This window comes from Spermophilus citellus (genome assembly GCF_964194105.1).
Source record: "Spermophilus citellus genome assembly, chromosome: 14".
NCBI classification, from domain to species: Eukaryota; Metazoa; Chordata; class Mammalia; order Rodentia; family Sciuridae; genus Spermophilus; species Spermophilus citellus.
Genome location: NC_138194.1, coordinates 40,216,717 through 40,229,838, shown reverse-complemented (window position 1 = coordinate 40,229,838; position 13,122 = coordinate 40,216,717). Strand labels below are relative to the sequence as shown.

The window sequence follows — 13,122 nt, the reverse complement described above, 5'->3', positions numbered from 1 at the left end:
CCCTAACTGCATCTACAGCAATTTGTGCGTATACGCCAGGGTCATATTCAATTTGCTGTCTTTGACCTTCATATGGTCCCTTTCCCAATAGCATGTCCATATTTCTTTGAGGGTACCCAGCTTCTGCATTTCGCCTAGCTGTCTCCATGCAAAATTCCTCATTGGCAACCTTCCATAACAAATATTGTCCTCCGTTTAGCACAGATCGACACATGTTAGCCCAATCTGCTGGTGTCATGTCCAAGTTGGTAACAGATTCAACCATGCTTATTGTGAAGGGAGCTTGCGGCCCATAGGTCGTTACAGCCTCCTTTAATTGCTTTATTGTTTTGAAATCTAAAGCACGGTGAATTCGTTGCCCTCCTGCCTGCTCAAGTACAGGGCATGCTAATCTTTGGGGTCCTGCCTCAGAATTCCGTCCATCAACTACGGTAGTTGAGGGCCGCTCAGCGGTAGATGGAGCTGTTGGCTGAGTTACGCCCTCTGGTGATAGAACGGAGTTGGTAGCAACCTCCTGTTGTAATTCTCCACCTGATGGCTGCTTGTCCTCTAAGCTTGCTTTCTTTAAATTCTCCTCTGTCTGACTAGCTTGAGAGACCTTCTCTTTTGCTTGACCTAGCGTTTTTTCTACCATAGTCTGGACCTCTAACAATTTACTTAACAGTTTTTCGGTTTGTTTTTTATTGGATTCTAATCTACTATAACCTAACCCAATAAGGTAGGATAAAACAAAGCCGAAGCAGAATGAAACAAAGACGGAGCAGACAATGGTTGTATCAATTTTCTCTTTCTCAGGGCTGAATAACTTCAAACCTTGAGCCAACCATTTTTTCCAGTTCGCCTGAGAAAATTCTAGGGCTAGGGAGCTCGAAATAAAAACAAAATAAATCAAAACAAGAACACATTGTTTTCTGAGAAGGTCATCCATCCTGTCGCCTTCCCTCAGGGGCGAGCAATTTACTCACCTCTAAGCTTCAGGCGTTCCCCGCACGGGCCGCCAAATGCCGCAGTCTTGGCTGGGCACAGAATCACGAGCCACTGAAGCAGGAACAAAACTTTATTTTGAAAAAGCCGCTAACACTCTCCGCGCCAGCGAGTCAAAAACCGGTCCTCCCACGAGGGTGTCTGACCGGACCCGCGCGTCCCGGAACCCCCCGTCTCCTCCGACCTCCTCCGGAATTCCCTCCTACTATCCTTCCCCAACCAATGGGAACTCTCCAGCAGTCCCGTAAAGTCCCGTAACTTGAGTCCGGTAGCAGGCCAAGGTGAACAGCGGGAGTCCAGTTTGCATATGAATGTAAATTTTAACATAATCATCTCAGTGGCTAGCTGGCGTCACTTTACAACCAAAGGTGCCATACATCGTATATATGCTTGTGGCTCCTAGCACTCACACATGGGTTTTAGGGAATACCTCATATCTAAATCATAACATATAGTTACATTAAATTAATCCTTCCATAGATTGTATTTAGTTGACTTGGTGAGTTTAAATTTTTGAAAAATCTTCTTTACTTGAAGGATGCCTATAAACTGAGTTCACTTTCAATATTCTGTGTCCTGAATCATTTATAATACAATATATACTACACACACACACACACACACACACTCCTCCCTCTCTCCCTGTCTTCTCCCTCCCTCCCTCCCTCCCCCCTCTCCCTCCCTCCCCCCTCTCCCTCCCTCCCTCTCCTCTCTCTCTCTCTCTCTCTCTCTCTCTCTCTCTATATATATATATATATATATATATATATATATATATTCTTTCATACTCTGCTTGTTTCCAGAGAAGAAAAGGTAAATAATTCACTTTTGTATTTTAATTAGTAATTTGATAACCTCATTTTATTTTTTAAAAAGACAAAATAGCTTATCTTAAGGTTCATATCAGACTATCTTACCTTTAATGTTTGGATTTAGTGTCTGAAGGAAAAGAAGCAGTTTACAGAAATGCATTCAATAAATTTACAGAGTAGAATCTAGTCCAAAAGAGGTTTTTTTCCTATAACCAATTTTTCCAAAAAAGAAATGAACAAAAGTATACTTATGTCAATGCTGAACAATCTACTCTTTCTAAAACATACTTTTGAATTATAATTTGTGTCAAATGCAATATGAAGAAAGTTAAAATGCCAATTTACTAAGAGTAAAAATGTTCTCTATCCTTAGTTGATTTTATTTCAAGACAGGGTCTCAAGATCCTCCTGCCTCAGCCTCCTGAGAAGCTTGGATTACAGGTGTGAACCATCACATGCTCTGTTGTAAACATTCTTGAGACTTGATCTCCAGATTCCTTAAAGTGAGAAATTCCTTCAACTAAGATTTTCTTAAAGAGAGGTAGAAGATCAGTAATGATTCCTGGCACAAACCAGACCTAAACTTGATTTTTAAATGTGAGTCCTTAAATATAATTTCACTTTTTAAAGAACATACTTATTCTTTTAATAACGACTTTTTTTTGTTGTTACTTTGAGATGAGGTCTCATAATACTATGCAGGCTGCTCTTGAATTCCTGAGCACAAGTGATCTCCCGCCTTAGCTTGCAAAAAACACTTACTTTTAGAAAATAAGTTTGGAAAAATATACTCCTGTTTTCTTTAGGTTAGAAGCAAGAATACATTCCAATTCTCATTCCAATCCCAAATTTTCCATACCAAAGGATTCCTACCAGTGAACACAAGACATAGAACACATTAAAGATAAATGGAGGGTTAGGGGTGTAGCTCAGTGGTATAATGCATGCTTACTAGGACCCTAGGTTCAATCTCCAGCACACACACACACACACACACACACACACACAACTGGAGAGTAGGGTTTGAAATACTTGTAAGGTCTGGTCTCTGTTGCCAAAAACAAATCAACAATTCAGATTATAAATATTACTGATGTTATATGGTTCTACAGTAGTCAGCCTTTTAATACACTTGGATACATGTGTAGAGAATCTTCTTTATGGTTTGGATTTTAGGTGTCTCCTGATAGATCATGTGTGAGGCAATGCAGGAATTCAGAATTGAAATGATTAGATTATGAGAGTGGTAACCTAATCAGTGGATTAATCATTTGATGAATTAATAATTTGCATGGATTACTGGGTGGTAACTGCACGCAGGTGGTGGGATATGGCTGGAGAAAGTAGGTCACTGGCAGGGTTGGGGGAGAGGTGGCATGCCCTTGGGGATTATATTTTGTCCCTGGCTCCTCAATCTCTTGCTCTGCTTCCTGGCTGCCATGAGCTGAGCAGCTTTCCTCCTGGATGCCCTTTCACCATGATGTTCTGCATCATCCTGGGCCTAGAGCAATAGAGTTGGTTAACTATGGACTGAACCTCTGAAAACATAAGCCTAAATAAACTTTCCCCCAAGTTATAGGTATTTTAGTCAAAGCAACAAACAAACAAAAAAACTAGCACAATCATACACCTGCAGTTTAGTACATAAGATTTCTCCTAGTAATAACGTACTTTTCAGAGTGTCTTCAAATTTCTCTCCAGTATTTATATTATGTAAACAACCAGAATTATTATCTTTATTGAACAGATGATGAAAAATTTGGAGAAGAATTTCTCAAGGTCACCTAGTGACGTGGAAAAGACATTAATTCAGGCTTCCTGGAATCCAATGTTGGGCCTTTCTCCAGAGCACTTCTCAATTGAAAATACAAGGCAAATCTTAAGGACTTACCAAAAAATAATTAACACTATTCCAGTTCTTAACTCACTTTAAAGTTTTTAAATAAGATATTCATGCAAAATATTTATATAGCTGTATTTTAAAGCACTATTTTATAAAGTGAACTTTTAAAAAATTTTTTTAGTTGTCAATGGACTTTTACTTATATGTGGTACTGAGAATCGAACCCAGAGCTTCACACATGCTAGGCAAGCACTTTACCACTAAGCTACAATCACAGCCCAAATGAGCTTATTTTTATCCAGTATTAATTAGTCCTCTGATACACACATCTATGTTGGTCCCTTCTTTACTATGGTCAACTCACTGATAAAAAGAATATCCTACATATTAAAGAAAGATTCTTCTCTCATCTGCACATACTCATTGGTTAAGTAAGTATTGGGGGATTGAACCCAGGCCTCACATGTATCAGGCAAGTGCTATCCCACTGGGCTATGTCTCTAGTCCTTTTATTTTTTTATGGTTTCTTATTATTATTGTTTTTTGTACTGGAGATTGAACTCAGGGGCACTCAACCACTGAGCCATGTTCCCAAACCTATATTGTATTTTATTTAGAGACAGAGTCTTACTGAATTGCTTAGAACCTCACCATTGCTGAGGCTGGCTTTGAACTCACAATCCTCCTGCCTCAGCCTCCTCAACTGGGGGATTACAGGTGTGTGTCACTTCGCCCAGCTACTCCTTTTATTTTATTTTGATATAGGTCAAACTAAGTTGCCTAGGCTAGTCTGGAACTTATGATCCTTCTGCCTCAACCTCCCAAGTAAACTGGGATTATAGGTATGCACCGCTGTGCCTGAAAGAAAGTGAGTTTGATAGCATTAATTTTTGATTGTTCAAGTAAATTTTTGAAGGAAGAGCAGAATAGAATAGAAGGGGCAGATATAGGTCTTGAAAAGAGAAGTCAAAACAGGGACCACTAAGAATGTTGCTCAATTACAATAAAAATGCTGGGTCAGGCAGAGGAGAAAAACAAAGGGCAATGAAGAGTACTGATGCATTTGAAAGGACTTGTTAAAGCAATAACTATAAAAGTTTAAAAACTATAAAAACTGAGCCTTGAAGGCTCAGCTCAATTGACTCTCCCTTTGTAAAATCTATTCTCATTTCCCAGAACAAAATCCCTCTCTCTAAAATAACATAGTACTTCTGCTGTAGCCTTCATCAGGCCAAAGCTTCTCATGACTAAGCAGAAAGGGACTCTCATCTCCTGTAAGACGGGTCAATGTTGGGGTCATTTAACTCCTACAGTTCTCATTGACTAGTTGGAATAGAGGAAAAGGAATGAGTGAAGGCAAGAGACAATGACTTCAGTGTTTGTTATCTACTCTGTGTCTGATGTTGTGCTAAACACACAATATATATAATCTCATGGGAAAACTAAGCCTTGGAGAATTCAGTAATTTATCCAAGATCACTCAACAGATAAGGTGAAAATCAGGATTTGATTCTAATTCTTCTTCCAAAAGTTTGTACTGAGCTTAATAAGTGTTTGCTGGAAAAACAGTCTGTCATGGTATTTAGAAATGACTGAAAGAAGGCATTTTACAGTAGTTCTTAATTATTTCTAGGTCATGATTCTCTGCATGATTCTCTCCCATAAAATTGCTCATATGCAAATACATACATTATTTTGCAAACCATTTTAGAAGGGCTGGCTACAAAACCATGGAAGCCAAGGTAAGAAATTCAAAATTGCAGTCTTCCAAATCTTTCTACTACCTCAACCCTCCCTTCTCTTTTTCACAATTTGAGAGTAATCAAACACAGAGGAAGTGAAAACATGAAGTTTAGTTGGGAGCAGAAAATGTTCAATTGTAATATAGTATTATACTTTGAAATGTCACAAGAGAACACTGAAAACTGTAGTCTTAACAATCTTTAAATTTCACAGTATAACCTTCTGACCAGAAGACCGAAGACTGAGATGAGATTATTGGAATTCACACACAGTAAAAAAATAGCTGAAAATCAAATAGAATGGAAAATTCTGAGTATACTACCATTTAAGAAAAAAGGAGTTTTCTGGGGATATAGTTTGGTTGGTTGAGTGCTTGCACCACATGCACAAGACCTTGGGTTCAAACTCCAGCACTAAAAAATTTTTTAAAAAGTGTGTGTGTGTTGGGGGGTATGTATGTCACTTTATTGAGGGAATTTTTCTGGAAAATGAGTTTGGATTTTATGGGCTAAATAAAATGTTTTAAATGATATTTATGTGGTTTTATTTATATCTTGTATTGTTTCTAAGATTTAAAAATGTTTATATGGTGAGAGAAAATATAACAAAATATCATGACCTATCTGTGGGGGAAAAGAGTCTTAAAATATAGCCAGGAATGAAGCTTATTTTAAAACATGAATTTACAAAATGTTTAGATCCTTCGTCCCTCAAAGCTTTATGTTGTTGGTTTTTGTTTTTGTTTTTGTGGTCCCGGGGATCAAAGGAAGGACTGTATACATGCTAGGGAAGTGCTTTATCACCGAGCTACACCCCCTAGCCCATCCAGTATCTTATTTGATACTAAACTGACTTTGTGAGGCAGTTATAATCCATATTTTCCAGGTAAGAAAACAGGTTCAGGGAAAAATTTGAAAATCAAGTCCTTACTCTTTTCATTCTTTGCAGCAAATGACTATTACAGTTCTTAAATACAAATACATAATGCATTTCAGTTCTATGTGGTAATAACATACATTTGATGCCCTGACATTTTCACGAGGGAAGCATTATGACCTCCTTTACAGGTGGCTTTAGATCTGTAGGTTGGATAGACAGAAAAGTAAAGAATTTCAGACTTGGAATAGCACTTTTAAGTAATAAACTTTAGCACCACATCAAAGTGCTTAGAGGTCAATGATTTGTCAATCACCCAGTCAGTGGTAAGGCCAATGCTAGAAGCCAGGCCTCCCGAGTTCTCTTCTTTACATTGAATATCTATTTCTATGATATTTGTTATATACTGTGTTGGTCAACTTTTCTTCTTCTTCTTTTTTTTTTTTTTTTTTTTTTTTTTTGTACTAGGGATTGAACCCAGGGGCATTTAACCACCAAGCCACATCCCCAGTCCTTTTTTATATTTTATTAGAGACAGGTTCTCACTGAGTTGCTGAGGCTGGCTTTGAACTCATGATCTTCCTGCCTCAGCCTCCCGAGCTGCTGGGATTACAGAGAGGCATGCACAGATGGTCGACTTTTCACAACTGTGATAAGTACCTGAGAGAAACAAATTAGGAAAGATTTATTTTGGCTCATGGTTTCACAGATTTCCATCCATGGTCATTTAGCTCCATTGCTTTGGGCCTGAGGTGAGGCAGAACATCTTGGTACAAGGACATGGTACAGCAAAGCTGTTCACTTCATAGCACTGGGAAGCAGAGAGAGGGGAAGGAGCCAATGAATAGATACAGTTCCGAAGGGCACATCCAAAGTGACCACTTCTTCCAACCATGCCCATCAGCCTCTAGTTTCTACCATCTTCCAGTCCATTCGGGACTGATGAAAGGATTAATATCAAAGGATTAATCCACTGATAAGAACAGAGTCTTCACAATCCAATCACTTCCCTGAAACGACACCTCTGAACATTGTTTCAGACCAAGTCTTCAACAGATGAATCTTTGAGGGAATACTTGATATCCAAATAATAATATATAATCTATTTTGACTTTCTTTCCCTTCATACTTTCCCTTGTGGCTACCAGGTAAAATTCCATATATGTATTAAGGAGGCAAGGCTAGATTAATGGCCTGGCATAAGGGACTTCTCCAACAAGACATCTCTTTGAACAACAGGGGAATGTTCTTGGTTCCTAAAGATGGAAGGCTTATGTAACATCCTGGGAGTTGTCCTATTAAGCCTGCGGTGGAAAAGGCCATTCCTCTGAGAATAAGAACTTGGGTATTTTATCCATCATACAGGGAAAACCTGGGTGAAGCCACTCAAGAAAGGAAAAACAGCCTATGGAACCTGAAGTCTTGGACACAGACCTCCTCTGCTCCAATCTAAAGACAAGTGAACTTGATTATGCAATTTTAGGTTAACTTTTCATGTCAAATTCTTGTGTCCTGCCTGGCTATTTTGCAGTCTGAGGCAGAAGGAATTAAGTTGAGGCCAGCCTGGATACCTTAGGAAGACTGTCTCAAATTAAAAAAAAAAAAAAAAATTTTGAAAAAGGGTTGGAGATGCTGCTCAGTGGTAGAACACTTGTTTGGCATACAGGAGGCCCTGGGTTCAATCCACAATCCCACAAATAAAAAAAAAATAAAATAAATACATATTACTATGTTCTATCACTAAATCTTTATAGTCAATTCCCTTCCAAATATTCCAGAAAAACCTTGTGAGTTCACACTTGGCAAGCCATCCAACCATTCAGGAACCAACCACAGCCAGCCCAACACAGTGGTGTCAGTAGTAATCACTGAGATCAGTAAGGAGAGATCCCTAGTGGGAAAAGAGTATATTAGGCAACAAGAACCAGGGCCACTGAATTCCAGTCACTTCTCTCCCATCAATGATTCTCTTTCCATTGCCAACAGCAAATGTTAGTAAGTTAGCTTCTTTATGAAACTTCAGATGTTAGCAAATTAATTTCTTTAAGCAACTTGAAATTTCCTAAATGGATCCATGAATCTTTGTTCTTCACGCTCAAACTTTGAAGACTTTTGTCCATCTGATAAACTCTTATTTAGCATTCATTCATATTTCTGAATGAATGATTCATAATTCAAATACAATCTACTCTAGGTAATCTTTGCTGGTAACCTTTTTTGTCACCTAACCCAAACCTGTCTTCCTTCCAACCCTCCCTACCCTTTTCCCCATTTTGGCTGTGTTGGGGATCTAAGGGCCTTGGGCATGGTAGGCAATGGCTTTACCACTAAGCTACACCCCTAGTCCCCAAACCTGGGCTTCTTAAAATGTGTGTCTTCAATTGCTGTGCCTAGGAGTGCATGAAACAGTATGCATTGGTACATTAGTTGAATGAATATCATTTTGCTTTTTCCTTTAACAGTTTTCAGTAGATAATTCATGAACCCTGCAAAAAGATTCAAACTGCACAAAAAATTCAGTGAAAAGTATAATTTCCTCCCCTTCTCATCTCTTCCCTTAGTGCCCATTTCCCCCCAAAATTTATTATGCACATATGGGTATTTAAGTGTATTCCTGTTATTCTTTTATACATGGTAAACAAAAATTGGGCTGAGATGCAGCTCAGGGTAAGAGTGCTTGCCTAGCTTTCCTGAGTAAAGAAGCCCTGGGTTCAATACTCAGCACTGCAAAGCAAAAACAAAAACACCCATATTCATATAAAATAACATATATGTTATATGCACATGTAGATAAACTGTGTGTGTGTGTGTGTGTGTGTGTGTGTGTGTGTGCGCTTTAAAATGTTAGGTGCTGCGGGGGTGGGGGGCTCCCCTAGCACATGCAAGGCCCTGGGTTCAATCCTTAGCACCACATAAAAATAAAATACAACTAAAAATAAATATTAAAAAAATGTTAGGCACGTCTAATATATTTATACACAAGAGTTGCTTTGTATTCACGTAAGATAAATCAGGTTTATTTTTAAAAATTGAGACAGTGTAGTATTTCATGGAAAGGATGTACAACTTCCATCTCTGGTTTATAGTTTCCAATTTACAAAAAACTACGTTCATTACTACTCTCAAGGCCCACAAACAGAAATATCATCGCCCCTCACCCCACTGTCAGTGGCTCCCACATTATCAAATATCTTTTCACCATCTCAGGGCAGGACCATCCCAGGGCAGCGTCCTGAACCCAACCGAACGTCACCCCTGCCTTCCCACAAAGTGCCCGCGCCTCACCGAAGGGCAGAAGGCTAGTCGCCCGCGCGCGGATTACGACGGAGCCGAACAACCCTCACCCCCGCCACGGCTCCTGCGAACAACCCTCACCCCCTCCACGGCTCCGGCCCCAGCGTCTCCCGGCCGCCGTAGTAGCCAGCTCAAACGTGCCAGAACTGGCTCCCGCCTCGCCCGGTTCAGGGTCGCAGGGGACCCGGCGCAAGGGGCGCGGCTGGCTCGGCGCGGGGCGGGGCTCCGGTGGGCGGGGCTCCGGCCGGCGGGGCGCGGCCGGCGTGCAGAGCTCCTCCCCTTTCCTCCGGCGGCACCGGCGGCTGCAGCACTTCCGGGTCGGCGCGGAGGCGGGGCGGAGGCGCCGAGGCGGCTGTTATTGTTCGGCTGCGCTCAGCCGGGCGCTGTCTCACTCGGCTTCGCGGGTGTCAGTTTGTACCGCTTCCTCTCGGCCCCTCACTCCCAGCGGCTGACGGCCACGGCGACGACAGCGGGCGGGGCCTGGCGTTTCGAGGCGGCGGCGCCGGGGTGAGGGGCGCGGAGGAGGAGCAGTAGCAGGAGGAGGAGCCGTGTGCCCTGGCACCGAGCGGCCGCGGCCATGGCGTACGCCTATCTCTTCAAGTACATCATCATCGGCGACACAGGTAAGGGCTTCGGGCGCGGCCCAGCAGCTGTCTGCGGCCCTCCGGCCGGGGCCGAGGGGCAAACGACGCCTTGCGCCGTCGCGGGCGCAGACTCCACCCGGCACCTCCCTCCCGGCCGCGCCGCTCCATTTCCGCAGTGCTGGAGCTGGTGACGTGGGCACTGGAGCGGCCGCGGCCTGGTCTGGCCAGGCCCGGTCCGTGGCCCCCGCCCTGCCAGCCCTGCAGCCGACAGCCGCGGCGGCCGTTTGCGATGCCGGGTCGGGAGACTGTGTGACAGCAGTGCCGCCCGGCACCGAGCCGCCAGGGCCCGTCTCAAATCACTGCACTCGCGTCTCTAGGGCTTGGGTCTCTTCGCGGCCCCAGAGAAATAGGGAGGCAAAAGAGAGCAGAAGGTGATGTGACCCTGGTTTTGATTTTTCTGATTAGTCCCACCTTCTCCGACCTGCACGCACTCGCCCAGGCCTGAACAAGGCGCTCCCTTGGTGTAGAACAGCCAGCTGAATGGAGAAGAAACCCTTTAAAAAAAAAAAAAAAACACATTATTTTTAATACCCTCAACTCCCAAGTCAATAAGTTACATCACATGAATAGACGAGTGGGTAATCCCTTTCGGGGTCATTAAAGCACCAAAGAGTTCTGGCTACTTTTGCCACGTGTAAACTGGGGTTTTTTTTTTACTTGATAGTAATGCAAGGCCAATCACTGCTCTGGGTGTGTGCTTATGTGTGTGTATGTTGGGGACGCTATTTCAGTCGTGTCAAGTCCTGGGTCATAACTACTAATTTTCGGGTGACCTCGTGTCCATTAGAAGCAGAAGAAAAGTCAATTATTTTCAATTAAAATAACATCCTAGTATATTTCACAAATATATCAGCAAACTTATAAAATATTTTTAATACCTGCGATTATGGCATTACTTTGAATCTAATAATAAACATAAGACTGTTCAGGTGTTATAACTATTAATATACCAGAGTCTGATTTCAGTGGTTACTCTTGCACAACTTTGGACCCTTTGCACAACTTTGGAAATGTAAGCAGCAACTTGTAGTTGCGCTAATGATGTAGCAGGTTCTATAAGTAACTATGGAAGCATGTTGTTTGCTGCCTAAGAGAAAAACTTGCTTCTATAAATGTGCTTTTTTTCAGCATTTTTTTGGTGGGAGGGTTGCATGTGAATGGAAACTGGATGGCTTTCTATGTAAAATCCTGGGTAAAAGCAGTGTTTTCAAAATGTTTGGTAACAAAATGTTGTGGTATATTTGGAAAGAAAGGAGGATTCTAAAACCATTTAGATTATTTTAAAAAATGAGATTGGGAAGGTGTCAGATTAACTATAAGATGAGTAGGTTTGAGAAATGGATGAGTAACAGATTATCTTAGCAGTAGCAAACATGCAAGTTTAGACTTTGCAGATTACCTTTCAACTTTTAATTTATTTTATTTTATTTTTTGTGGTAGTGGTACTGGAGATCCAAACTCAAAAGGACCTCCTCCTTATGAGGCAAGTGCCCTACCACTCAACCACAGCCACAGCATTTCAGCTTTTTTTTTTATTGAGGACCTACTATGGGTAAATAAAGGATTGTGCAGGGAGAAGTGTGGCTATAATATTAACAAGTTGGTGCTCCACCCTCATGAAATATGTACTTGCCCAAAAATTCCCTAAGCAGTTCAAAGGGAAGGAATACCTTTCTCGGCATTGCTGCTGTTAGGCACTGAATATTGGACACTTGACTCTGTAAAGTAGCATTTTCTCCCCACTGTCATTCCACCAGTACAGTTCACTTGTCAGTTTAATCTTTCTGAAATGTGTCAGGTGTCAGGAGGCAACTTCTTTGTTCCCTCATGGTTTTTCAGTTTGAGCTTCAATAAATTCCATATTTTAGTTCCTATTTACTTTTCTAGCTTTCTTTCTCTGTATTTCCCACCTTGCCAGTAGAGCCAGTGACTGGTTTCTGGGATTTTCCCCAGGCCCTGCTGCTCCCTCTTCTTGGAGTACCTTCTTGTCACAGATTTTTCTTGAGAAAACCTGTCAGTCCTTCTCAGTCTTATCCAGGTCTTCTGTAAGGCCTGCAGAGTCAACATTTATTGAGCTCTTACTATATGCCAAGATTTTCCTGATGTCCTGACTGGAAGTGACTGCCGCTTTTCTGCATTTTTATTTCTTGTTTTGTATCATTCTTCTGATGTTAATCCCAGTCTGTTTTGTTTTATGGGTAATTGTCTAGGCATTTCTATTTGATTATGTGCTTTTTTAAATTTTATTTATTTATTTATTTTTTGGTAGTCGTGTTTGAATAGCATGCCTTTATTTTATTTATCGCTGTATGGTGCTAAGGATCAAACCCAGTGCTTCACACGTGCTAGGCAAGCACTCTGCCACTGAGGTATAGCTTCAGCCCTCGAATATGTACTTCTTGGGGGTAAAAAAGTGTTTTGTATGACTTTTGTTTCAGGGAAGAGCTAGTATTAAGTAGGCCTAATATATTTAATTAAATTAATAAAGAAGAAGCCAAAAAGTCCACTATATTCCTGTTAGTATACATTAATAACTCTACAGAGTTACCACTTTCTTGCTTACTGACTTTGACCCAAATCCTTTACCATTTCCTTAATGCAAATTATACCCATAGTTGTAATGTGACCCTTCCCACCAAAAGATGACATTAAATCAATAGTTTGAGTTCCATCTTGATTTTTTTAAAAGTCATAGTATGAAAAACATGCAACTTAGAATGAAGGAAGTCACTAATTTTCCTGTCTTTCACTTTCCCTAATCTTTAAAACAGTCATTCTTAGCCTTTCCTCCTCTTAGTCCTATGTGTTATGAAAGGATAAGTGTAAAAGTGCTTTGATTTCTCAAAAGAAATAAATCATGCACATTTTTCCTTTTTTAGGATTCCCTCTTTTAAGGAAGATGCTGTTAACACTTCTATATTATGAT

General features: G+C 41.1%; 1 protein-coding gene and 1 long non-coding RNA gene across 2 annotated transcripts in view; one reads left to right on the top strand and one right to left on the bottom strand.

Moving 5' to 3' along the window:
• LOC308633329 overlaps window positions 1-9,620 on the bottom strand; it is a 28,418-nt gene extending 18,798 nt beyond the window's left edge. The window contains exon 1 of the long non-coding RNA XR_014018758.1: window positions 9,544-9,620. This is a non-coding gene — a long non-coding RNA (uncharacterized lncRNA). The remainder of the gene's footprint in view (window positions 1-9,543) is intronic.
• A 151-nt stretch (window positions 9,621-9,771) lies between these two features.
• Window positions 9,772-13,122, top strand: part of RAB2A (RAB2A, member RAS oncogene family) — a 92,129-nt gene continuing 88,778 nt past the window's right edge. Inside the window, exon 1 of the mRNA XM_081265947.1 lies at window positions 9,772-10,175. Within this exon, the coding sequence (XP_081122073.1) occupies window positions 10,130-10,175 (46 nt within the window). The 5' untranslated portion in view covers window positions 9,772-10,129. The remainder of the gene's footprint in view (window positions 10,176-13,122) is intronic.